The sequence below is a fragment of the Zingiber officinale genome, chromosome 7B, assembly GCF_018446385.1.
Source record: "Zingiber officinale cultivar Zhangliang chromosome 7B, Zo_v1.1, whole genome shotgun sequence".
NCBI lineage: Eukaryota > Viridiplantae > Streptophyta > Magnoliopsida > Zingiberales > Zingiberaceae > Zingiber > Zingiber officinale.
The window spans coordinates 86,407,673-86,435,455 of record NC_055999.1 but is presented as its reverse complement, the minus strand read 5'-3'; the positions used below and the strand labels follow the sequence as shown (position 1 = coordinate 86,435,455).

The 27,783-nt window shown below is 36.5% G+C and overlaps 1 protein-coding gene across 4 annotated transcripts in view; it reads right to left on the bottom strand.

Annotated features, from left to right (window-relative positions):
- Positions 1-2,044: 2,044 nt before the first annotated feature.
- The window catches only part of LOC122006189 (probable RNA-dependent RNA polymerase 5), an 89,622-nt gene continuing 63,883 nt past the window's right edge, over positions 2,045-27,783 (bottom strand). For all 4 annotated transcript variants that reach the window (XM_042561592.1, XM_042561596.1, XM_042561595.1 and 1 more), the window contains 5 exons: positions 26,265-26,410; positions 3,767-3,929; positions 3,179-3,323; positions 2,778-2,941; positions 2,045-2,694 (listed from right to left, as the gene is read on the bottom strand). In XM_042561592.1, coding sequence (XP_042417526.1) covers positions 2,458-2,694; positions 2,778-2,941; positions 3,179-3,323; positions 3,767-3,929; positions 26,265-26,410 — 855 coding nt within the window. In that variant the 3' untranslated portion in view covers positions 2,045-2,457. The remainder of the gene's footprint in view (positions 2,695-2,777; positions 2,942-3,178; positions 3,324-3,766; positions 3,930-26,264; positions 26,411-27,783) is intronic.

Here is a 27,783-nt window from a genome sequence, read left to right as displayed (position 1 = left end):
CAATCGGGGTCTGGCAACGACCCGATTCATGCCGCGATTACGTCATATTCCGACCACGATCACGCCAGATCGCAAATGGAATCCAACAGCGATCGAGCCGAATCGCGACTGGAATCCATGACGCGATCCCTCAAGGGTTCACCTCCCAGTCGATAGTTGGGGTGGGGCCAGGCAGCCGGAGACCACCGGTAGTGGGTAGGAGACTAGCGGTCGGGCGGGTGGCCAACGACGGGCGGCGCGGTGAGTACGACGAGCAATTTTAGCGAGAACAAAGGAAAAAAAAGAGAAAAAGTTGTCTTTAAAAAATTTAAAAAATGACATGAAGCCGCCATGAGGGCAGTCCGTAGCAATGCGTAAAAAATAATCTGTATCATAACAATTCTGTACAAGCTAAATTATTTGCTTCCTACTCAAATACAAACATGCATAATCGAAGGATCTTTTAGCAAAATAACGTTGTCTTTTTCAAAGTAACTTGGTGTCTGTGTTCTTGTCATATAAAAAACTAATGTTTGATTAAAAATCTCCTTTATCCAATTTGGCATGAATTAGCGACAATCGAATGTTGCATCAAAAAAAAAAACTTGTACCTCTGAATGTCCATAGGATCTTCATATGTTAAGACACCAAAGTTATAATATTTGACCCATATATCAACAGAATATGGCACTGCTAGGACAACCCTTTCATAGGTTTCCTCGGTCTTATGCAAAGTGCAAATTTGTGCCTTGTGATTTGCTTACTTATTCGAGTAACCGTAACATAAAAAATACTCAATCAAGAAGGCATCGTAAATCAATTTATAAAAATGAGCTTTTACCTCTACAAGGGTCAAGCAAGCTTCGTCATTGCGAGTGGGGGAGGGCAGTGGGGGAGGGCACGAGAATCCCTTGATTCGATGAGACGAGTAAGGGAGGCGAGGATGGCTTCGAACCCTAGCTAGATTTGACATGGCTTGTGAGAGCTTGTCACGACGAGGGAGACGCAGCAAGGGAGATTTTGCGATAAGAGAGGGTGAGGTGATTTTGCAAACTCTAACTTCAATGATGACTGTGAGAGCTTGTTGAGCGGGTCTGGGCATGTTGAAAGAACTACGAGCAAGGGCGTCTGTGACAGCAAGGTGGGGGAGGGTGCAGCGAGGAGAATCATGAGCAAGCAGCTGTGGCGAGGAGAATCATGAGCTAGGGCACAGGGAAGAGGAGATTAGATCGTTCATGGCGAGAAGAAAATAAAAAACGCATGACACGGACTTTCCACGAGGGCGGTTGACAACCGTTCGCATGTTTTGATCCACAACATAGCTATATATATATATATGGACTTGTCCAAACCGAACTCGGGCCACTTGGAATTGATCCAGGCGCTTAGATTCTTCTCTTAAGTTTATTTCTTATTTTTTATTTTAAGATATATTATATTTATTTAGTGTTCAAAGTTTTAGAATTTAAGAGTTAGGTTATAACAAATTTGAATCAATAAAATTTTTCCTTTAGGATTCAAGCTTCCCTTTTAAATTATAGTGTTTAAGATTAAAAATTTTAAATACTCGCAGGACATATTATATATATTTAGAGTTTAAGATTTTAAAATTTAAAGATTGTGTTATAATAGATTTAAACTTATAAGATTTTTTTCTAAGGTTTAGACTTTCCTCTGAGGTTATAATATTCAAGATAAATAATTTTAGGTGCTCATGAGATATAATATATATATTTAAGGTATTTTAAAAAATTTATGATTTTTAAAAATTCAAAAAATATTAAAAAAAAGTCAAGCGCTTGGATTAAATCCCGACACCCTGACTAAAAATAAACAAAAAAAAAAGAATCAAAGTGCCTGGATTAATTCCAAGCACCTCAAAAAATTTGTTGCGGATCATTCTAGAGAACGGTCTGCAGCATATTTTTTCACTATATATATATATACATATATTTAGTAATGATATAGTGACGGACTCCCATCCATAAATCCTGTCCACTCACATATATCCGAGTGCCTGGATCATTTTCAAACACCCCACACAATCAATCAAGCATGAGAATGGGCACCATATCAAACCGCGTGTATCTATATATATGGACTACAACAGGATTTTTAGGGGAAGATCTATTTTAGAGATAGACCAAATTACTACATGAATATAAACACAAGAATACATTTTTGTCTGAATCTAATCAAAGTGAGGTGACGAGAAGTTAACCGGAACTTAAATTTAGTGTAGGGCCAGGATGCAATTCTAGTTTGTGCCTTGACAAGAGCAATGATCGAGCAAATTGGGAATTTGACCAAATTGAAACTTGGCCAAGAACATACATGTACCTATTTTAACTCAAACAAGACAGATTTCTTGAAATACATAAAATGCTCGCTATATGTTGCCTACTTCTAATTCATGAGGAAAGTTTAGATACAAAAACCCTCAACCCCTTGTCTGAATTTCCTTTTATCGAATTTTTATTACCCAAGAATCTCTGTAAGTACACTTCTTGAGCAAGGAATCAAGGATTTATCATCTTGTTTTGATGCGTGAAGCATGCATAGTGCTCGTCCAGCAACATTCCAAGCAAAACTGCACCTACCAACGCCTCCCATTTGTGCATAATCATATGCTAGATTATAAATAGCAAGAGCCTCCTCAAATATATCATCACGTTTCCTTGGGCTGTCTTCAAACTCGGCAGCTTCATATAACATCTATTAATTTGCCCAACTTGTCATGAACTTGGGAATGAGTGACAGATAGTTCATGCCTTTCAGAATAATTTAATTGCACTTACCCACTTATATTTCTTGATGATGTCATCTGCCATTTCCTCTTTGAATTCTTCGATTTCGTGTTCCAATGCCTGTGCCATTTCACTCAAATAATTCGTGTACCTTGGCTTCCACAATGATAGGCCAGATTCGGAGTAACGACTGAAACAAGATAGCTTTGATATTCCTGTGAAAAGGAGTGTTTATAATGGGACCAGAGAAAAGACAGCTGGAAAACAAAATCTTGATCACATATCCATATTGAATTTTTTAATTTCAATGATTCTACATCTTTGAGCTCTGCTAGAAAGTAGAAACCAATACAAACTAGCTTTGTTTCTTCCAAGTTAAAAGGAGTTGAAACAAGTTATGCAAATTCAAAATCTTGCAAGTACATTTAGAGAGCAAGGATGACAGTTCTCACCATTAAATTGATTATCTTCAGTTTGCACTGAACCCGCTTTATTAAAGATCAATCCCAGTATGGATGTTGAAGTATAAGAATCTGACTTCAACTTCTCCATGTAATGTGGATACTTATCAGCCTTGAGTTCAGGGGGAACATCAACCTAGATTAAGAAAAATGAAAAATTAGTAAATAAGCATATCTTGAAATCAACAATACCAATAATTACACGTTAAAAGAGATCATGACCCTAAGAAGCTTAAAAAAAAGGAAAATGCCATCATTCATCTTTTTCACTTGACTACTCAAGTCAATAGCTTTACACTACATATAACATAACAATGCCGCTTCAACGAGTTTACCTCAATACGTGCCAGATTACTGATGAAAGCGCAATTTAGTGTCAATTAAAAACATCTGAAATCCAAACAATAAAAAAATAGAAAAATTAAAGAAAGTAACTCATTTTGCAACAAATTCAAGAGCTTTCTCAACCAGATCCAAAATAAAGCACAATGGATACCTTCCTAAAATGACATGTTAAATACAACTTAAACAAGATTTGAAAACACAAGAAGCAAGACAAATTAGTAAGCATAAACTAACCTTCAGTCCACTTTTTGGTGCATCCACTGCATCATAATATATGTCAACTAACTTAAGAATCTTCTCTTTTAGACATTCTTTCTCCTCCGCACAATCATCGCTTAGAGTCAGCAGCCTATCCATATATGAAAGCCAACAATCTGCAGCTACACTAATGGTGTAACTGAAAGAAATCAACGAACTCCAAGAGTTAATATGGCAGAAGAATAATAACAAATACAGAACAATGCAATCTAATAATGCCAGAAGGTGACTGGGAGCAGAAGAAGGCTTGTTTTTTTTTGCTTTAGAAAGTTAACTAGGGAAATTCACGTTTTTGAAAAATATTCTCTAGGTGAGTAAATACTAAGATCACATCTATGTTGTAGATCAAGAGAGCTTGGCCAGAGCCTTACTTTTAGGGAGAGCCAGCCTTGTCTCAGAAAACGAAACAAAGAAACTATGTACAAAGAAAAAACCAACCAAGCATACTTCAAGACATGAATAATTTCTGAGTTGTAAGATTGATAATGCTTAGGGATTGAAGAATGGAGCTTGAGGAAATCTCTGCGACTGGAGGCATATGATGCTACAGAAGTGATTGCCAATCAGTCTCATCAAAAGATCATCATAAACTTATCTGCAGACCACCTTACTATGAACATGAACAATCATATTTTGATTACAAAAGATACATTTGCTGTCATAAGAAGAATAATAGTTGCTATTAATTTTTCTTCACTGTTACTATTTTCAAACAAATAATGGCATTGACAAAGCTGCATTGTTTATGCACCACACTGCTAAGTGTTAATATGCTATCAGGTTTTAACTATGTGAGTTTCGTAGCCAGATTATATTGATCAAGACCTAACTAGGAACATGGAAAGCCCTATAAACCTGCAAATAAATCAATCATTAACGCAACTATATGTGTAAGTCTAACCTGAATAAATCACACCTCAACTTTAATCTAAAGGGGAGTCTTGGCTCAACGGTAAAGTTGTTGCCTTGAGTCCTAAAGGTCACGAGTTCGAATCCTGGAAACAGCCTCTTGCAAAAAGCAGGGTAAGGCTGCGTACAATGGATCCTTCCCCGGGACCTCACATGACGGGAGCTTCGTGCACCGGGCTGCTCCTTTTTTTATGTGAATTCTTAAATCTGTTTAAGCACCTAAATTCTAAAAAAGGGCAGCCCGGTGCACGAAGCTCCAGCCATGCGGGGTCCGGGGAAGGATCCATTATACGCAGCCTTACCCTGCTTTTTTACAAGAGGCTGTTTCCAGGATTTGAACCCGTGACCTTTTGGTCACAAAGCAACAACTTTACCGTTGCGCCAAGGCTCCCCTTCAATCTTAATTTGTTTAATTCCCCTTTACCAAGGCTAACTTTAATTTTCATGATTCAATTCCTCAATCTTAATCTAATCTATTTTACTGTCATCATACAATAGACATTTCAAATCAACACCTAATCTTAACTTAATTAAAATTCTTCAATTGGAATTATTAAATATTTAAAATTTCACCTACTATTCCACTTATTATATTTAACTTAGTTTATTTTATTCTCTATCCCAATTCCCAAGGGTGCACCCAAGGTTCTAAAATTCCCAAAGAGCGTACTATAATTTTGTTTTTTTCCAAAGGGCACACCTAATTTTAATAATACCCCTTCTACCAACAATGGAACACCAACCCATTTTTCCAAGCATCCGAGCCACAATATCTTAGCCACTCAAACATCACCTTGAACTTCATGCTTACCAAAACCTGTTTTACAATCAACTCTTTCCGCATAAAACAGTATTCCGGCAGTATAGCAAACCAGGAAAAAGTTAAAGAAGACCAATTAGGGTTTTAGCATAGCTTGGTATAGCTCATTCGACATCTTCTTATTGATTCTCTTCAAGAGTTTTTCATTATTCTCTGAATGTATAATATGTTGGCAAATGTTGTGTCAATATTGGTTTGAAAAATTATTTAGAATGAATTTTAGAGATGATAATTTATATTTTTTGTAAGAAGGGGAGCCTTGGCGCAACGGTAAAGTTGTTGCCATGTGACCAAAAGGTCACGGGTTCGAATCTTGGAAATAGCCTCTTGCAAAAAAGCAGAGTAAGGTTGCGTACAATGGATCCTTCCCCGGGACCCCGCAAGCTTCGTGCACCGGGCTGCCATTTTTTTTTTTTTAATTTATATTTGTTGTAGTTCAAGATTTTGGAAAGATAAGTTGATGGTGTGATTACAACCATTCGAATGTAAGTATTTGTATCTCATAAGAAAAATTATGTGCCCACCAAATATTAGAAAAAAATAAATTTTCAAAAATTTCTCCTATGCATTACCATGTGCAGTTTTTCTAGACTTGGTCTAGATCTCCTACTATGTGGTGCCAAACTTTCAAATGTGGTAGAGGTACATCCGTTCTTATTTCTCCAACTTGTAACACAGTGGTGCTGATCATTATAACTAAAGGTGTAAACGAATCAAGCTAGTTCGTGAGCTTTTCGAGCCGGTTCAAAAAATATTTAATTTGTATTTGAAATTATCAAATTCGATCTGAATTAGAATCCATAATATTTTGTTCGATTGTTCATGAGCAACACGTGAGCTGAACTCGAATCAAACTTTGGTTATTTTTACACAATTTTAATTTAAATATTCTCAAATTAAGGTATGAATAATTTGAACTGAACTCAAATTTAAGTTATGTCGAAGTATAATCCAATTCTGTTTGAATCAAAGTTCGAATAATTCAAACCGAACTCGAGCTCGAATTTTATTTCAAATCAAGCTTGAGCCAAAATTATTTATATTTTCGAACTGCGAATCGAATTCGAATATCACATATGTTTTTTGAACGCAAACTCAAATATCAATATTTTTCATATTATTCGACTCGATTCGATTCATTTGCACCCCTAATTATAACCTAACACTACTATGGCGTTGAACCTTCCCTCCCAGCAACATTGTGGTGTTGATCAACACAAATCGGCACCATTATGGTGCTGAACTACACAGTTGTCAGATTTCTCCAACCCAACACCATGGGGATATTGATGATTTCAACCCAGCATCACATTCGTTATGTTTTCTCTAAACTAGCAACACAGTGGTGTTGATCATTCCAACTGTGCATTAGAGTGATATTGAATTTTCAAACCCAGAACCTTGATTTCTTCAACCTAGCACCACCAACCCAACACCACATAAGTCTTGAACCTTCTAACCCAATACCTCAGTCACCAATCCTGCACCATGGTGGTGCTGATCATTTCAACCAATCACCACATAAGTATTGAAAACACCACAATCTCCAAACCTAAACCAGTGGTAGTACTAATCATTCCAATCCAGTACCAGAGTGGTGTTGATTATTTACTATGCCATTTGACGGTGAAAAGTTTGTAACTACAATGAACTTGTTCAGAAGTGTCCATCAACAATCTACCCGTGTCAGAGTCATAACTTCATGTAGTAGGCTCAAAAGTAGAATTGTACACCATCAATCAGTTTTGATCGAGATTGATAGCCTTAGCTAGCTTTGATTGAACCATATCTAAGTCCAATAGATTTTTGCATTGCCCTTGAGTCCCACCATGTCTTAAAGCCTCAGTTTCATAGCCTTCTTAGTAGCATGTTTACAAAAATTCAGCCTATCTGTCAATTGGCACAAAGCCATAAGTTCATATAGGAGTGTCAAAATCAGGGTTGTACATCATCTCTTCCTTCTCTACACTGTCTTCTACCATTCCATGCCCAAATTTTAGTTTTCTTAATTCTTTAAATCCATCAATGAGTTTCGATCAAAACTCATTGACAGCCTTAGCCATCTCTGATTAAACCCAATCCAAATCCAGTATATTTCTGCATACCCACAAGTCCCACCATGCCTAGTTTCTTGACATTCTAACATGTGCAGAGGCTATTTATAAAAATTCAACCTATGTGTCAATTGGCAGAGAGCCATAAGTACATATAAGAGGTGAGAACTCAGGTTGGATGCCATCTATACCTTCTCTATACTCCCCTCTTGCACTACATGCTAGGTTTCAATATTCCAAATCCTCTAGGTACATCAATGAGTTTTGCCCAAAACTCATTAATGGCCTTAGCCAGATCTGACCCAATTCAAGTCTAGTAGGTTTCTGCATTGCCCTTGAGCCTCACTATACCCTAAAACCTCAATTTCATAGCCTTCTTATCCATGCAAAGCCTATTTAAAAAAATTCATCCTATCTACCAATTGACATAGATTCTTATCCATGCAAAGCCTATTTAAAAAAATTCATCCTATCTACCAATTGACATAGATTCTTATCCATGCAAAGCCTATTTAAAAAAATTCATCCTATCTACCAATTGACATAGAGTTGTAACATTATATAGGAGACTCAGAACCAGAGTTGAACATCATCTCTACCTTGCAATCTATCTAATTGTGATGATTATAAAAAACTTTGTAGGGAGGACCCTATTTTTGATGAAGTTTTCATATTTTTTGAATCTATTGAATCAAATTTCGAGGAGAAACAACTAACTAATCAACAATCCATAAATGTGCCCCCATGTAATATTCCATCATTTTCTAGGTATACTAATGTGGGGAACAGAAACACAAATTATTTCACCTTTGATCTAAATGAAGTTAGTATATTAGAAGGTGAGCTACCCAATATTAGTATGGTAGTTGGAGAATATTTTGAAAGAACTTGGAGTCAGCAGGAAGTAAATGATATTCAGATTGCAAAGAAATTAAAATACAATACCGATTTGGAAGAATTTTTAACTGATGATATCCAATTTGAACAAATTGATTTTAACCCAATTAGTATAGGGACTTAGAGAAGTGCCTGGTTGTTGATGATCCATATGTATGAATTCACAAATAAAAACAAAGGCCAATTGAAGATGCAATGGAGTCAAATCAATTTTTCATTGGACAATTTTTTCCCTCCCAATCAGAGTTCAAGGATGCACTAGTAAGGCAACAATGCCCAAAAACTTCATATACAATTGAGTTGACACCCGACTCAATAGAATTAGAGTTATTTGCTTTAATCAACCACGTATGTAGAGAGTAGTTATTAACGGAGATGTGAAGTACCCTCTTACAAAATATGTACAACAACACCAATGTGATACCGTTAAGGAAACACCTAATCACCATGCTGGCACATCCAAATTTATAGCTTATCAAATTGAAGGGCAGTTTGTTTCTTTTGATAATTAGAAACCAAGGATGATCAAAAGAGAAATGCAATCTTGGGGTTCATATCATATAAAAAAACATACTTAGCAGACAAAAAGCATTAAAGAAAGTAGTTGGTGATTTTGATCAGGTTTATAGTGGCAGTTATGTTGCGCTAAGAAATGGTGAAAATCAATTTCAATGTTATTTTTGAGTTTTTGGTGCCTATGGAAGAATATTCAAGTCGTATCTATGCAAACTTATTGAAATTGATGCTACACATCTTAGTGGCAAATATCCTGGTGTGTTGTCGATGGCAACCGAGTTGATGGTAATGCAAGATCATCCAGGTTGGCTTTGGAATTACTAAAGTTGAATGTGGGTCTGTCTAAAAGTAGTTTTTGGACCATTTAAAGAGATTCCATACTGTTGATCCATAGTCATTGAGCATTGTATCGGACTTGACATCGATGCATTATATCAACAATTAATAAAGTGTAACCAACCACCCATTATGCTTTCTTTTGCTACTACTTATCTTGTAACATGGTAATAGGTACCCGGGATAGGCCTGCATTAGGTTTGTTTTGGGAAGCAACAAGAGTGCAAACGACAATCCAGGGCCGAGGAATGCAAAGCATGCTCGAAAGACATCCGGATGCTTATGAGTAGCTACAGATCATAGATTCTATAAGATGAGCTAATGCACATTTTATTGGGAGAAAGCACACAATACTAACCATTAATTGTTCAGAGAGTTTAAATACTTTATTTAAGTATACACGTGAACTTTTCATTACCAGTTTAATTAATAATATTAGAAGAAAGATTGCTCAATGGTTCTTTAATCCTAGGGAGGAAGCTTCAAAATCTTATGGTCTTTTGACACCTTACACCAAGAATGAAATTGATTTAAGGAGACAAAGAACTAGACTATATGCAGTCTTCCCACACTCCCAAAATGAAATGGAAGTACAGGTACTTGCTTCTTCCTACTTGATTTGGAAAGGCATAGTTGCAAATGCAGTGAGTTTTAAATTTCATGACTTCTTTGCTCACATGCTATTGCAGTCATCACATATCGCAACATGAATCAATATCGTTATTGTGAACATTATTTTGTGTCTCAAAATTGAAGGGGTCACTCACATGGATCGTATTTACCCATGTCAAAATAAGCAATTTTTGTCTAGTGGTTTATACAAATATTGTAGTTCTACCTCCCCGTAACGTTGTATAGCCCGGTAGGACAAAAAAGCACGCATCGAGTCCAGACATACAACTATGCAATACTATAACAATAATAAAACGATATTGTGGCAACCAAGTAAAAATAAAACATAAATGCTATCAAGTAAAACACTTGCAAAGATACAATAAGGAAATAGAGATGCTAAACAGAATTTGTAGATGATCATTGAACAATGTCTACAATCAAGTAAAAATGACCACTGTTTTATATCTATACTGTTAGAATAAGTAAAAAGGTATTTGAGTCTTTTGGTGTATATTCTCTTTTCTATATAAAGGTCTAACTCGTGGGGTTCTGTTAACACGAGATTTTAGGTTTTACCTTGAACATGGTATCAGAGCCAAAACCCTAATTTCTTTTTCTCTTCCCCGCGCCGAATTCTCTTTTTTTGCCGCGCCGAATTCTCCAGCAGCACGACCGCCGCGCGAGGTCTCTCCAGCAGCGAGCGCCGCTTCCTTCCTCGCGTCGCCTCCTTCCGCGCGAGTTCTCACCGGCGCCAACTGGCATCGATCTCTTCCTCGATCGTGCGGGTAGGGCTCGCGACAACTCCCACCGCCGGCTTTCTTCTTCTTCCTCACCACTGGCCAGCAGCCTTCTTCACTGCCTCGATCGGTGTCGGCGCACACTTTCTCAGAGCTTCGAGCCTCTCTTCCCAAGCCTGCCCTCGTCGGTGGAGTTAGTCGCGTTGAGGAGGACGAGGAGAACATCGACCCGGCCCTCAGGCGCGCCTGCACTGCTGACCACGCCCTCTTCTCAGGTACGACTGTTCTGAATACCTCTGGTGGCCAAGTCGCTGAGGATCCCTTAGCCAGCGACGTGTTCTTCCTCCATGTCACTGCCGCCGTCGCTGCGATCTTGATCTCCTTCCGCCTCTTTGCGATCGTGGTCTTGAGTTTCCTCTGCGCGCTCGTTATTGTGCTCACGACTCAGCTATTAGGTGACATTCTGTGTGTGGTTCCTCGGCCTGGCGTCCTGCAGCCTCCTGCTTCTCAAGTGCCTGCAGCCTCCTGCTTCCCAAGTGCCGGCACATCGGCTGGAATCCAACTCCAACTGATTTCCTCTGCGTCAGCAAACCTAACAACACTCTTTATATCCGCATAGCCGCTCCAAATTAGCTACTAATATTAGTTCCTGTTCCTCCTCACTTCGTATATTCCAACAGCCGGGTTCACAGTTCTATTCATGGCTACATCTAGTGTCCCAAAACCAGATATCTCAATCTTTACCAACCATATCACTGCACCTCTCTCTTCCGAGCAGTTGGATGGTAAAAATTATATCTCTTGGGCATCTCACATTGAGTTTTGGCTTGTTGGACAGGGTTATGAGACACATCTCACTCAAACTGAAGAAGATGTTCAAGACGTCGATCGTCCTCTGTAGAAGAAGGTCGACGCTCAGTTATGTTGTATTATCCGAGCCACCATCCATCCATCTCTTAGGAATGCCTTCCGTACTCACAAAACCTGCAAAGCTGTTTGGACACAAGCTCAACAACTCTTTACAAACACCTCTCGGCGACTCTATCAAGTCTATGAAGATCTCATGACCATCCTCAACGCCAATCAGATTAAGGATTCAATGTCAACTTATCTGGGTTCAGTTTCTAGCCTCCTTTGTGACTTCAATGAACTGCTCCCACCTGCGGCCGATCCTGTTGAAGAGCTTGAAAATCGGAAGAAATTTTTTATGTCTTTGGCTTTATATGGTCTGCCCACGGATTATTCTCATGTTCGTGACCAGATCCTGAGCAGCCCCACAGAAGCTACCATGGAAAATACCTGGGCGACTCTTCTCCGTGTCCCGGCCAAAGTCTTGACGATGCCTTCCTCTGTTCCTGTCGACTCGTCAGCTTTGGTCTCTCGACACAAAGGACCTCCACCTCGCAAGGGTGGCAAAGGACGACCTTGGCGTGATCATTACCACCGACCGGGACACACGATTGATAAATGCTGGAGTTTGCATGGTCGTCCTCTTCGTGCTGCTCAGATTGATCAGAGTTCTGTTGCTCCTTCAGCTTCCACTCCACAGTTAACACCTGATTCGACTTCAACACCTTCCTATACTGACTTTCTGAAATGGTTTGAGGATCGACAGGCTTCAGGTTCCACTGCTACCATTGCAGACGCTGGTACTTCCTTTGCTGGCATATCTTGTTCTTCGGGTCCTTGGGTTCTTGATTCTGGGGCCACCGATCATATCACTGGTAATAAATCCCTTTTTTCCTCTCTCACTACTTCTAGTAGTTTACCAATGGTCACCATGGCCAATGGTTCCCAAACTCAATCCCAGGGTATTGGTATTGTTCATCCTTCTTCATCTCTTTCAATTCATAATGTTCTTTATGTTCCCGGAGCTCCCTTTAATTTATTGTCGATAAGTCAACTTACTCGATCTCTTGATTGTGTCATTTCTTTTACTAACACGTCTATTTCCTTACAGGACCGGAGTACGGGGAGGATGATTGGCTTCGGATGTGAATCTCATGGCCTATATCGGCTTTAACAACCCTCTTTTGTTGGTTCGGCGGCGGCATCTCCACTTCTTATTCATGCTCAGTTGGGACATCCAGGTCTTAATAAATTGAAACAGTTACATCCTAGTCTTTCTCACTTAGAGTCTTTATCTTGTGCGTCGTGTCAATTAGGTAAGCATGTTCGTAGTTCTTTTTCTCCTCGTATTGAGAGTCGGGCTATGTCTCCTTTTGCTTTGGTTCATTCTGATATTTGGGATCCGAGTCGTGTTTCTTCTACAATGGGGTCAAGGTATTTTGTTACTTTTATAGACGATTTTTCCCGTTGTACATGGTTATATCTAATGAAGGATCGCTCAGAATTGTTTTCTATTTTTGAATCCTTTTTCCTTGAAATAAAAACTCAATTTGGTACTTCTCTTCGAACTTTACAAAGTGATAATGCACGCGAATATTTGTCTACTCAGTTTCGTACCTTCTTGGCATCTCATGGTGTGTTGCATCGCACGTTTTGCCCTCATACCCCTCAACAGAATGGGGTTGCAGAGCGCAAGAATCGTCATCTCCTTGAGACCACTCGGACTCTTCTTCTCCATTCTCATGTCCCTCATCAATTTTGGGGTGATGCCGTACTCACTGCGTGTTATCTCATCAATCGCATGCCTTCATCCACTCTCCAGGGTAAAATACCTCATCAGGTACTTTATCCACATCAGTCCCTTCATTCTCTGCCACCTCGAGTCTTTGGTTATATTTGTTTTGCTCATGCTCTTGATCCCATCATTGACAAACTATCTCCTCGGTCTCATAAGTGTGTCTTCCTTGGGTACCCACGGTCTCAGAAAGGGTACAAGTGTTATTCCCCTACTCTTCGTCGGTACTTCATCTCTGATGTCAAATTCTTTGAGTCGGTTTCTTTTTTTGGTTCTTCCGCTTCACAGGCCGAGGTTTCTCCCTCTCCACCTGCACCAGTGACTATCTTTTATCATCCGGAGGCGCCTCTATCACCTCCAGCCTCGTCTCCTCCTTTGCAGGTTTATCAATGTCGTCCTCGTTCTGCTTTGCCACCGACCAACACTGACACTGCTGTGGGCACATCTTTGGAGCCAAGTCCTTCGTCGTTTCCTCCGGTCCCATCTCCTGACTCTGATGTTCCTATTGCACTTCGAAAGGATATGCGTTCCACTCGTAATCCTTCTCCTCACTATGTTTCTTTAAGCTATCATCGTCTTTCCCCATCCTATTATTATTGTCTGTCTTCCTTGTCGTCTGTTTCTGTTCCGAAGACTGCAGGTGATGCCTTTGCCCATCCAGGATGGAAACAGGCTATGCTTGATGAAATGAGTGCCCTACAAAGCAGTGGGACTTGGGACCTCGTTCCTCTACCTCCTGGAAGGTCAGTGGTTGGTTGTCGATGGGTGTTTACGGTGAAAGTTGGTGTAGATGGCACGGTTGATCGGCTTAAGGCTCGTCTTGTCGCTAAAGGCTATATTCAGGTATTTGGATTGGATTATGGCGACACCTTTTCTCCTGTTGCCAAGATGTCTTCTGTGCGTCTTTTTCTGTCTATTGCTGCAATTCGCCATTGGCCCCTTCATCAGTTGGACATCAAAAATGCATTCTTACATGGTGACCTGCTCGAAGAAGTCTACATGCTCTGGTCTTGTTTGTTGCTCGGAGTCGGTCTTGTATGTCGCTTGCGGAAATCTTTATATGGTCTCAAGCAGTCACCCAGAGCATGGTTCAGTAGATTTAGTACCATAATTCAACAGTTTGGCATGACTCGAAGCGAGGCTGATCATTCTTTTATTCATCTACTGGTTGCATCTATGTAGTGGTTTATGTTGATGATATTGTCATCACGGTAATGATCATCTTGGAATTTCACAAGTAAAACAACATCTTTCAAACATTTCGACAAAAGATTGGCAAACTCAAATACTTTCTAGGGATAGAAGTGGCACGATCTAAAGATGGGATCATTATATCCCAAAGGAAGTATCCAATGGATATTCAGAAACAGAATGTTAAACTCAAAGGATCGACAATCCCATGGATCCTAATGTCAAGCTCCTACCAAATTAGGGGGAGCCCCTTTCAGATCCTGAACGGTATAGGCGATTGGTAGGGAAACTAAGCTACCTTACTGTCACTCGTCCGGATATCTCATTTGCAGTGAGTGTAGTAAGTCAGTTTCTTAGCTCTCCATGCAAAGAACATTGGGATGCAGTAACTCGCATTGTTCGATATATCAGGGGTGCACCAGGAAAGGGTCTTTTATATGAAGACAAAGGACATACTCAAGTCGTAGGGTATTCTGATGCAGATTGGGCAGGATCTCCCTCTGATAGAAGGTCCACTTCTGGATTTTGTATATGTGTCGGAGGTAACCTTATTTCTTGGAAAAGTAAAAAACAGAATGTTGTGGCAAGATCCAGTGCAGAGGCAGAATATCGAGCTATGACTATTGCTAGTCAAGAACTTATATGGTTAAAGCAGTTGCTTCAGGAACTAAGGTTTGGAGAGATTACACAAATGTCACTCATATGCGACAACTAAGCCGCTATGCATATTGCCTCAAATCCAGAGGCAGAATATCGAGCTATGACTATTGCTAGTCAAGAACTTATATGGTTAAAGCAGTTGCTTCAGGAACTAAGGTTTGGAGAGGTTACACAAATGTCACTCATATGCGACAACCAAGCCGCTATGCATATTGCCTCAAATCCAGTCTTCCATGAGAGAACAAAGCATATTGAAGTTGATTGTCACTTTGTCAGAGAGAAAGTCATATCTGAAGAAATATCTACTAGCTTTGTCAACTCAAATGATCAGCTAGCAGATATATTCACTAAATCACTTAGAGGTCCCCGGATTGACTACATATGTAACAAGCTTGGTGTATATAATCTATATTCTCAAGCTTGAGGGGGAGTGTTAGAATAAGTAAAAAGGTATTTGAGTCTTTTGGTGTATATTCTCTTTTCTATATAAAGGCCTAACTCGTGGGGTTCCGTTAACACGAGATTTTAGGTTTTACCTTGAACATATACTATCAAATGTTCATGTAATACACTTGTATTAATTCTTACCATTTGTCTTAATTTTTAATAGATATACAAGAATAGTAATTCAGGAATTAGTAAGTGGTGGTATTCTGCAGCACGTCTTATGGTCAAGTTGCTTGCACCAGTTGTATTTGTTTTTTACCTTCCTAGTATGTCTAGACTCGATGTGTGACTTCTTATACCGGGCTACATAATGCTATGGGGAGTAGAATCGAGATATTGTATAAACCACTAGGCCAAAATTGCTTACTATATAGATAAATACGATAAGTGACCTTCCAATTTTGAGACACAAAATAATGCTCACAATAACAGTATGGATTCATATTTCGATATGTGATGATCGCAATGACATGTGAGCAAAGAAGTCCTTAACTTTGAAACTCACCGCAGATGCAACTATGGACCAGCGATTGAAATGTCATTCCGTGCCGCTCGGCACAGACGATTTTACAATTCCGTCGGGGAAGCGAAATCGGCATGTCACGTGCGCAAGGATGTGTCACCGGAAGCTTTCGGTGCCGTCGGAGGCGTACTAGGTGCCATAAGAGTCGCGGGCGCTGGAGGTGTCACGATGCGACCCTACACTTCTAGCAGAGTCGAAAGCGTCACGCCGCCAAAAGCGTCGTAGGATGTTTTCGACGCCGCTGAAAGCATCGCGGGATGCTTTCACGTCGCCGAATGCCGAAAGCGTCGTCGGACGCCGAAAGCATCATCGAACGCTTCCAATGCTGCCAAAGGCCTCGTTGGACGCCTCTGACGCTGTTGCGGGTGCTCGTTGCAGGGTGTCAAGAGCGTTACTGTGCAAAATTAATATTACCATTTAAATAAATCAAGCAATTCCCACTTAAGTGTGATATTTTAAAGAGACTTTCATAAACTCTAATTAAATTATCCCAATAAAATATACAAAATACATTTAAAATTAAAAAAATAATAAATAAATTGTTTTTACTGTTTTAAACTTATTTAAAAATTCTAAAAAAATTTAAAAAATTTTTTATAAAAATTCTAATAAATCAAATTTATATTCTGATATATATTTCTAAATTATTTTATATTTTTTTATTGTTTTAATGTTTAATTAATATTCTAATTTTTTTAATTATTTTAAATATATATTATTTAAATTATTAACTAAATAAATAATTAAATAAATAAATAGTTATATATAAAATAGTATTTTGCATTAATTTATATAATTTTGATTATTTAATTTGGACGTTGGAAACTATAAAGGTTATCTAAGTAAAATATTACAAGAACCAATGTTTCCATCTGATTCACGTCTCTCCTTTTAGTATTAGTAAGGTAACATATTATGATGTATCAATTTTAATTCGAGTTATTGATAGATAAAATTTTCTTTAAAGAAAACTATATTTAATTATCTTTTTAACAATATTAAGTTGTTTAATAATAGAGAACTTATATAAAATCAAATACGACTTATTTTTAAATTATACACAATAAATATATTTATCTAATAATTACTATATATAAATAAAAAATACTGAAACTATTTTGGCACGACACGATACTAAAACCGTATCGTTCGGGTATGAGACCAAAACCTCGGCACGGTTCGAGATTTTAAACCTTGACTATGACTAAGCTCGTGTATGTATTTCCATTTCAGTTTATAGTATGTGAAAACGGTATATAGTCTAGTTCTTTGTCTCCTTAAATCAATTTTTTTCTTGACATAAGCTATCAGAACACTATAGCTTTCTCCTTGATTAGGATCTATGTTATGTAACGGCTCATAGGCATTTGAATGTCTTTCGAGCATAGTTTGCATTTACTTGGCCGTATTGGATTGTTGTATTAGCTCTTGCTACTGCCCAAATCAAACTTAAGGTAGGCCTATCCCAGGTATCTGTTACAATGTTACAAGATCAGTGGTAGCTATAAAAAGCATAATGAGCGGTTGGGTATACTTTACTAACTATTGATGTAATCCTTCGATATCTATCTAATATAATGCTCATGACTGTGGATCGACAACAAGGAATCTCTTCAAATGGTTTAAAAATCATTCCCCTATAGGCACACATTCAACTTCAGCAATTCCAAAGCCAACTGAGATAATTTTTCCATTACCATCAACTGTCGTTGTCATCAACAACACAATGGCATTTGCCACTTTACTAACTGTTGATATAATCCTTTGATATCCATTTCATACAATGCTCAATGACTATGGATTGACAATAAGGAATCTCTTCAAATGGTCTAAAAATCATTCTTATGCAGGCACACATTCAACTTCAGCAATTCCAAAGCCACCTGAGATGATTTTTCCATTACCATCAAGTGTCATTGTCATCAACAACACATAATGACACTTGCCACTAAGACGTGTAGCATCAATTCCAATAACAACACCATGAATATTTTGCCACAAGAACCGAAAGCCAAAAACAACACTAGAACTAATTTTCAACATTTCTCTGTAGTGCAGCTTAAGTATAGCTTAAGTATTATATAAGTCTGACCAAAATCACCAACAATTTTTTTCAATGCTTTCTCCTGAATTGAGTATGTTTTCTTATACGATATGTGAACCCCAAACCTATATTGCATTTCTCTTTGAATCATCCTTGGTTTGTAATTATCAAAAGAAACAAATTGTCTTCAATTTGACAAGCTATAAATGTGGATGTGCAAGCATGGTGATCAGGTGTTTACGTAATTGTCACATTGGTGTTGCTATATATATTTTGTAACAGTAAACTCCACATCTCCCCTAGCAATGATTCTCTATGTACATGGTTGATTGAAGCAAATAACTTTAATTCTATTGAGCCGAGTGTCAACTAGATTGTATCGGAAGCTTTTGGACATAATATACCTTACTAGTGCATCCTTGAACTCTTGTTAGGAGGGAGAAACTTGTCCAATGAAAATTTCATTTGGCTCTATTGGATCATCAATTGACCTTTGTGTTAATCGTGAATTCATAACATATGAATCATAACAGCACTAATCTGGGTTAAAATCAGCTTGTTCAAATTGGATAATATCATGAGCTAAGAATTCTTGTGAATCAGTATTGCATTCTAATTGCTCTGCAATTCGTATGTCATTTACTTCCTGCTAACTCTAGGTTCTCTCAAAGTATCAAACAGCTATCATATTAGTACTAAGTAGCTCATCTTCTAATCTATTAACTTTTCATTTAGATTAAAGGTGAAACAACTTATATTTTTGTTCCCCACATAGTATACCTAGAAAAAAATAGAATATTACTTGCAGACACATTTATGGACTCTCCTCCAAATTTAATTCAAAAGATTCAAAAAATGTGAGAACTGTATTAGTACAGTCCTCCATGCAAAAGATTTTACAATCATAACAATTACATAGACGGCAAGGTAGAGATGGTGTGCAACCCTGATTTTGAGCCTCCTAAATAAAGTTATGGCTCTGTGCCAATTAGCACAAAGGCTTAATTTTTTTAAATAGGTTCTGCACGGATAAGAATACCATGAAGCTGAGGCTTTAGGGAATGGTGGAACTTAAGGGTAATACAGAAACCTATTGGATTTGGATTGGATATCACCAGAGTTGACTAAGGTCGTTAATGGTTTTTGCTAGAAACCATGGACTTAAAGGATTTGAAATACTGAAACATAACATGGAATGGAAGAGAGAAGTGTAAAGAAGGTAGAGATCGTGTGTAACCCTAATTCTAAATCTCCTAGATGAAGTTGTTTTATGTCAATTGGCACACATGCTAATTTTTTTTTAAAAAAGACTAATAAGAAGGCTATGCATATGAGACTTTAGGGCATGGTGTAAAAACCTATTGAGTTCAATCAGAGTTTGTTAAATCATCAATGGATTTTGATCGAAACTCATTAATAAACCTAAAGGATTTGGAATATTGAAACTTGGGCATGTAGGGTTTAGGGTTTATGGTGGAAGAGGGTGTAGTGGAAGAGGGGAGTATAGAGAAGGAATAAATGATATGCAACTTTGATTCTGAGCCTCCTACATGAACTTTTGGTTATGTGTCAATAGACATACACTCGATTTCTGCACACATAACAGGCCAAAAAGCTGAGGCTTTAGGACATGGTGGGACTTGGGGCCACGCAAAAACCTACTAGACTTGGATTGGATCCGATCAAAGCTGGCTAAAGTCATCAATGGATTTTAACCGAAACTCATTGATGGAATGAGAGGATTTGGAAAACTAAAATCTCAGCATGGAATAGAAGAGGGGGAGTGTAGAGAAGGTAGAGATGGTGTGCAACTGTGATTTTGATACTCCTACATGAACTTATGGCTCTGTGTCAATTGGCACACATCTAAATTTTTGTAAACAGACTTTACACGGCTAAGAAGGTCATAAAACTGAGGCTTTAGGGCATAGTGGGAGTTAGGGGCAATGCAGAAACCTATTAGACTTGGATTGGGTCCAATTAATACTCACTAAGGCCATGATGGTGCACAATGACGTTATGATTCTATGTTAATTGGCACACAAGCTGATTGTTGATAGTTCATTAGAATTACAAGCTCATTGGAATTACAAGTTTTTCTTAGTCAAATGGCACAATAAATGATCTGCACGTGGTGTTGGGTTAGAAGATTATAATCACTAAAAATCATTTTCAAATAATTTTTCAAACCAATATTAACACAACATTTGTGTACGTACTTTTACATATCACATTCAAATTACAAATAAAAAAATTGACTTGAGTTTTAGAACCGTTTTGATCGACGTTCACGGGTGGATAAGCTTTAAGAGGTTATAACTCTTGACTCGGGTTAAATCACGAGATCTATAATATATTAAATCGAAGCTCATTTAGAGATCTACATTTATTGTTACGGGTATGACAGGTAACGCCCAGTCTTAGGCTAAAAAAAATATTATTTAAAGCCTTTTCGGAGGCTCCGAATAATTTGTCCTTTTATTAAGGTTATTTTCGTCTTTTGCATCATTAGGATTTTGAAACTATTTAAACATTTGTTTAGTTGATGTTAGAGAATTTTTTTTTTTATTTTTTTATCATCAATAATATTCTGCCATTGCTTTTCCCAAGATGACGAGTTTTGGATGTCTATTTTCTAGTATTCTGCTGAATCAACAGGTCTTTAAAAAATTATTTCGGCATTCATGGTCAAATCAATGGAATCAAAAGTTTCCGCTACATCATTTAGCATCCATGAGAAAGAATTGGTTGATTATGGAAAAAATTGTATATATAGCCAAAGTTTCAAAAGTAATGAAAATGAAAATAGATTACAAAAAATAAAAGGAGTAATAAATCGAGTCCACAAGAAAAGAGAAAGAGTGAATCAGTTTGCTTTAAGTGCAATAAATTGAGACACATGATACACAATTGCTAACTTTGCAAGAATTCAAAAGACAACACTTAAAGCTACCAAAGATGATGAAAGTGACACCTCATTCTCAACTCCATCTAGTGAATCAGATAATATTTAATGTCAGCCTAGGTTTTATAGCTGTTAATAATGAGGAAAAGTTCACTTATTTGGATAAGTGTGATGATTCCTTTGATGATTTGCGTGATGCTTTTGAAAAACGAAATGAAGACTTATAAAAAGAATGAATTGTTTTCTCAACTATAATTTTTTTTTAAAAAAAGTGAAAATAGGTTCTTAACTCCAAAACAAAAACATTGTATGAGCCTAATTAAAATTAAATCACTGCATTAAGAAAATGTTCCTATGATCTAAGATGAGATATTGGTAATAATTCTTGGTTTTGTGATGATATTGCTCTTAATGTATTGTGTTCAGTCACAGTATTTTCGAAAATGCTATAGTAAAAGAGGATCCAATATTTTTAGGTACATAATAAAATCATCTAAAACTCAAGAGCCCAAGGCACTCTGAGTATTTACTGTATCTTCGCCTCTTGTAGGTGGAGATCTCCCCATTTTATAATGCAACTTTATATTTGATAGTGGTTGTGAAAATCACTTGAAGGGATACTAGACTCAATTCACAAACATATTAAGCAAGGAAGCTCACATAATCACCTACAATGCCAAAAGTACAATTATTAGCATTGGCTTAAAAGGTGTCTACCATTCTACCATTATTTAACATATGTTATTAAAAATAACAAACTTCAAAGTATCATTTCATGTCAAAGTTTTAATTTTTGTCTATAATGGTACAATTTTAATACCATGTCATGCTGACATTAGAAATGTTTCGCCATACTTCAAACTTAAATAGAGATGACAATTCGACTTACCCACATCAAGACCCTCCCCACCTTGATTAAGGTCAATACAATGGAATTTGATTTGTAATGCATTTTATAAATTATCATGTATATTTTATTCCCACAAACCAAAAACTCAACTCGTATAGAAGCAAGGCTGGACAGGAATAGAGAAGAGGAGTTCAACCCAACTTTCTATAAAAACATAACAAGCATCTAGACGAATGATTGTTTAATATTACCAAAATGACTATTGTGTATCAAATGAAGCGTGATTTGAAATATCATACTGTGCGGGGTGGCATAGACGAAATATATTTTTCAATAAATTACAAAAACACAAAACTACTCGAACCCACTTTGTACAAGTAATTATCTTGTATCATGCCGACAAGAATCTAGACGAATGATTGTTTAATATTATCAAAATGGCTATTGTGTATCAAATAGAAGCATGATTTGAAATATCATACTGTGCGGGGTGTCATAGATGAAATATATTTATCAATAAATTAAAAAAACACAAAACTACTCGAACCCAATCTGTACAAGCAATTATCTTGTATTGTTGTGTCAATCATGTCGATAAGCATCTTGCTATATTAACATTTGATACCATTTGACATACTATGTTTGTTAATTTTTTAAGCTTTTGTTATGAAATACCATGATAAAATTATAGCATTCTATATGCGAGTTAGGAATATAAATGTGTTATTTTTTTTTTTTAATGAACTTCCTCCTTTTCCATCCAATTCTCAACCAGCATCATATGTTGAAACGCCGACATAGTTCAAAATTTTGAACCTTACTTAATAGAAGTATTGTTTCTTGAAGCATCCTAGTGCTAGTGAGATCATTCCCATAATCTTCCAAACCAATGTTAAATATTGTCCCTTGAACATCTAATATTAGAACAATTTGGCACACGTCCACAAAAATATCTTGGTTTATCACTAGGAGTAGGGCATGAATTATCACATTAAAAATAAATATGGACAAGGATATTGGCATCACCCACACGTGTCATCCAAAGTCAAAGACATGGTTGGCAATAAATGAAACATGCAATTTTCATGAGTCACTTTCAGTATGCAAGGAAGAGCATAGATACCCAAAAAAAACTCACTTTTGATTTCGAAGTTATAAAAGATATTGGTATCATTGCAGTTTCAGTCCACAACAATGACAAAACTTTAATCTCTCCTTGTATTGCATGAAAGCAACACAAACCCTATAGGACTCAATCTAAGTAATTTAAACGCAAAATCAAGGTAATTTAGTTCCAATCCAAATAATTACTTAGTTAAACATACATTCTGGATTATAGTTATTATATGATAATAATTACATAATATAACATAACTATGTAATTATAAGGGGGCGCTTGGTTCTCAGAAGGGAATGACAATGAGAACAGGAATGATAGAAGTAGGAAATGGGAATGGAGGGGTTTGCTAAGTAATGGTCCATTCCCATATTTGGGGAATTGAATCCGTGGGACCCACCACCAATTCCCCAAACCAAGCACCAATTTTCCATTCCTTTCCCATTCCCCACTCCCATACCATCCAACCAAGCACCCCCTAAGTATATTGACTACAATATCAACATATTGCACATTTACATTTAAAAATAAATAAGGCCCTGAGAACTCTTAAACCCAAGGTTTAAAATCTCGACCTATGCCGAGGATTCAGTCCTCTCCGGAATGATACGGTTTCGGTATCGTGTCGTGCTGATATACTTTCAATATTTTTTTAAATTTTAAATATAAATATATATTAATTTTATTAATATTTGATTATTAAATATGTTTATATTTTGAGATATTGAATTTATATTTCAATATTTTCTCAGATAATGTATATTAATTTTTTTTAAAAATTATTTTAAAAACTAAATAATTCTCAAAATTCAAAACTAAATTTAAAATTATAAAATCATTTGAAATGATAAAAATAATTATAAAATTAATTGGAAATCTAAAATTATTTTTATAAATGTATTTGTAAATTTTTAAATTTAAAAATTTATTTGAAATGTTTAAGAATTATATTTTTTCAAATTTAAATTTAATTTTAAATTATTTTATAAAATATTTATTAAATTTTAAAATTATTTAAAAATTTTGAAATAATTTTTAGTATTTTATCAGTACTATTAATAATAGTTTATTTATAAAAAATAAAAAATTAATCAGATATAAAAAAATAAAAAAATCATGGCTATGGTGACCTGCGAAGGCTATCGTGGCATCACTGCTTTGCAGAGGGTTTTAGGAATATATAAAATTTTATTAGAATTTTAAATAAATTTTTATATATTTTAATGAGATAATTTGATCAGAATTTTAAAAAATATGTTTGACTATTTGTTTAAGTTAGGAGTTAATTAGATCCATTAAAAAATAATAACATATCTAGGAGATAAATAAAAATAAATAAATATTTCATATATATTTTTAGAATTAAAATAAATAAAATATATAATTAATTAAATAATTTGGTTAGGGTTTAATTAAGCTTCTTTGTATTATCCCCATCTTAGCTAAGAGTTATTGAGATAATCAAATTAAGTTCAATTTTAATTATAAAAAAACTCTTAGTTTTAATTTTAAAAAAATAACAACGCTACTTGGCATTGCAGCCAAGGCCATGTGCCCCCTCCTCTCATGTGGTCAGGGGGTCACACGATCCCTCCGGCGTGACCACGAGGTCACGCAATGCTTTCGTAGTTGTCGTTAGGCCTGGTGTCGGGTCGTGCCGGCATCGGTCGACTAGCGGAACGAAATGTTTTGTTCGTTTCAACTAGCTTAGTACGAGATTTCAATCCATGCTTAAACCCATGATTTAAATTCATCTAATTTGCAACTTACATTGTGTTAAGATTATGGTTTAAAATCTCGAGCCGTGCTGAGGTTTCAATCCCAGAACGATATAGTTTCGATATCGTATTGTGTCGTTATAGTTTTGATATATATATATATATAGGATAATTTTATTAGACTATAATTAAGTTTATTTAAATTATCTCAAATATAACTAGGATTTGATTAAAATTATTAACTCAAATTATCAAGTTTAGGACTTAATTTAATAAAATAAATTATAATAAAATAAATTTTTAAGTATTTTAATAGGATAATCCGGTCACAGTTTTAGGAAGCCTGTTTGGTTAGAAACATTAACCTAAGTTTTGATTGAAACCCCTAAGTTCGTTTTCCCCTTACCATCGCATCTTCTCCCGCTACCCACGCTCGCATGTCACTGTTCTGGACTCCTGCCTCTTGGTATTTATTAAAGCCGAAGAAATCACCTCGACGACCACTGGCACGCACGGCCCGTCCGGGCCGAGCACCGCGTCCAGACGATTCGCTGAGTAGCCGCACCGTCGCCGGACTCATTGTCAGGCTCGTGCGATGCTTCTAGACGCATCGCCGGGCTCGCACAACCCATGCAGACGCGTCGCCGAGCTCGTATGACACTTGCGAACGCGTCGCTTGGCCCTCAACGCGTCGTTGCATACTGGCATTGTGCTGGTGTCGATCCGTGGACAGAACAAGATGTTTCGCTTGTATCCGACAAAACAGCTCGAGATTTTCATCCATGGTTAAGATCTACTTGCATTATATGTCCTTGGCCTTGTTCCAAGTTCAATTATACTACGATTTCCGGTTATCCATGAAATATTAATATATTTGTAGACTACCGAATTCAAATACCATATCTCCTCGAAGCAATTTGTAATCTGATGATGGAAAATTAGATTGTAGACCTCTCTTGGATGCTAGAAGAACTCATGACTTCTATCCATGAAAGATCGAGTATTAATAAAACTCCTACTATAAGACATTAGAAATTGACTTAGAAATTTTTACATTCTCATATTGTGAAGTAAATAAATTAAATAGGAGGGTTTCAATAGGGCAACCCAATTTAAAAACATGGCAACTTTAGGGGTGGTATAGCGAAATTTATCGAAATTTATACCACATAGCGTATACTGTACCGAAATATTGGGTATATAAAAAAATCATATATCAATACCGTACCAAAATTTCAGTATATCAAATTTTCGGTATGGTTAAATTTCATATCATTTAGAGTAAAATTTCGGTATCGGTATGGTATACCAAAAATATCAAGACAAATGTTCGGTATACCATTAAATCGGTACGGTTCGGTATATTTCAGTATGGTATGTGCGATATATCAAAAATTTCAATATTTTCCTCCACCCCTAGGAAACTTTGTACAACCCTACTGTGTTGGCAAGATTAGATACTGAAAGAAAATATTACAAGCATGGAATTACCTGGGCTTGAACCTGTTGGCTAAAAATTGATCAAAAAGTTTCTTTTCCAATTCTCTATCAGTAAGATCAAGTGGTCCTTTTTGTTGAACACCTGCTGTGCTAGACATTGGAACCCACGGCTTGCTACTTCTAAAATATCTCAGTAACTGAACAAAGCAGGGAACATTGCATAACATAATTAAAAATGTGAAACAACTGCACTATGTGAATAAGATTAAAAGCAATATCATTAGTCCCTATTCATACTACAATCATGCACACAATCTACAAAGAAGAAACCCAGGTTACGCCATTCAAGATGCTGATTTGATATTACTCATAAGCAGCAAATATGTACTGTCTGATCTATATACCAGTTTAGGGAACATAAGCTAGGAGTATGAATCCAGAACAACACAATCATGCCTGGCAAGCAAATCAAAGTGTTAGGTTAATGTTTTGTAGTTATTAGTTGTATATATGAATATATATTAACTAATATATCTATAATAAATTATTTATATACAGATATATTAGCTAATATATATAGATATATACAGCTAATACTCCCCCTCAGGTTGGAGCATAGATATTAATCATGCACAACTTGTTACATAGATAATCAACTTGAATCCCATTTAAAGTTTTTGTGAAGATGACCATTGGTTGTTCTCCAGTCTTCACATATCCAATGAAGATCAAGCCTCGTTGAATTATCTCACGAACAAAATGACAATCAATTTTAATATGCTTAGTTCGCTCATAAAACACAAGATTCGATGCAATATGAAGAGCAGCTTGGTTATTATACCATTTACCAGCGCTAAAATTTTAATTCCTACTTCAGTCAAGAGTTGATATATCCATATTATCTCATACAAAGACTATGTCATAGCCCTATATTTTGACTTTGCACTAGATCGTGATACAATGTTTTCCTTCTTACTCTTCCATGAGACTAAATTTAATAAAGATACAATAACCTGAAGTAGATCTTCTATCCATTTTGGAACCTACCCAATTTGTATATGAAAAATATTCAATATGAGTGTACCCATGATTTTCATATATGATACCCTGTCCGGGTGCTCTCTTCAAGTAATATAAAATTTTCTCTAATGTTGTTCAATGATGAACTATTGGAGATGACATAAACTCAACACTAACCAAATATACAATTTATAGATAAGCCACATAAAGTAATTCAACTTCCCAATCAACCTTCGATATCTCTCAGGATGTTCAAATAGTTCTCCACCTCCTGTGAGGTACATGTTCTGAGTCATTGGAGTACTACAAGGCTTCCCCTAATTTTCCATAAAACTTGGATGGACAATTTAAGGTAGAATGATCTGTTTCAAAAGAAACTAATCAATATAGATTTAATAAAGAATATAATCATGCCTAACTTAGTAAATCATATTAAGACCTTGGTTAGTAGTATCGAATAAAATTGCAAGGCAATGGATCAACCTTCCCATGAATCCATTCCAACGTTTGGGTAAACAATTTGTGGTCAAATGAACCATTTAAAGAAAGG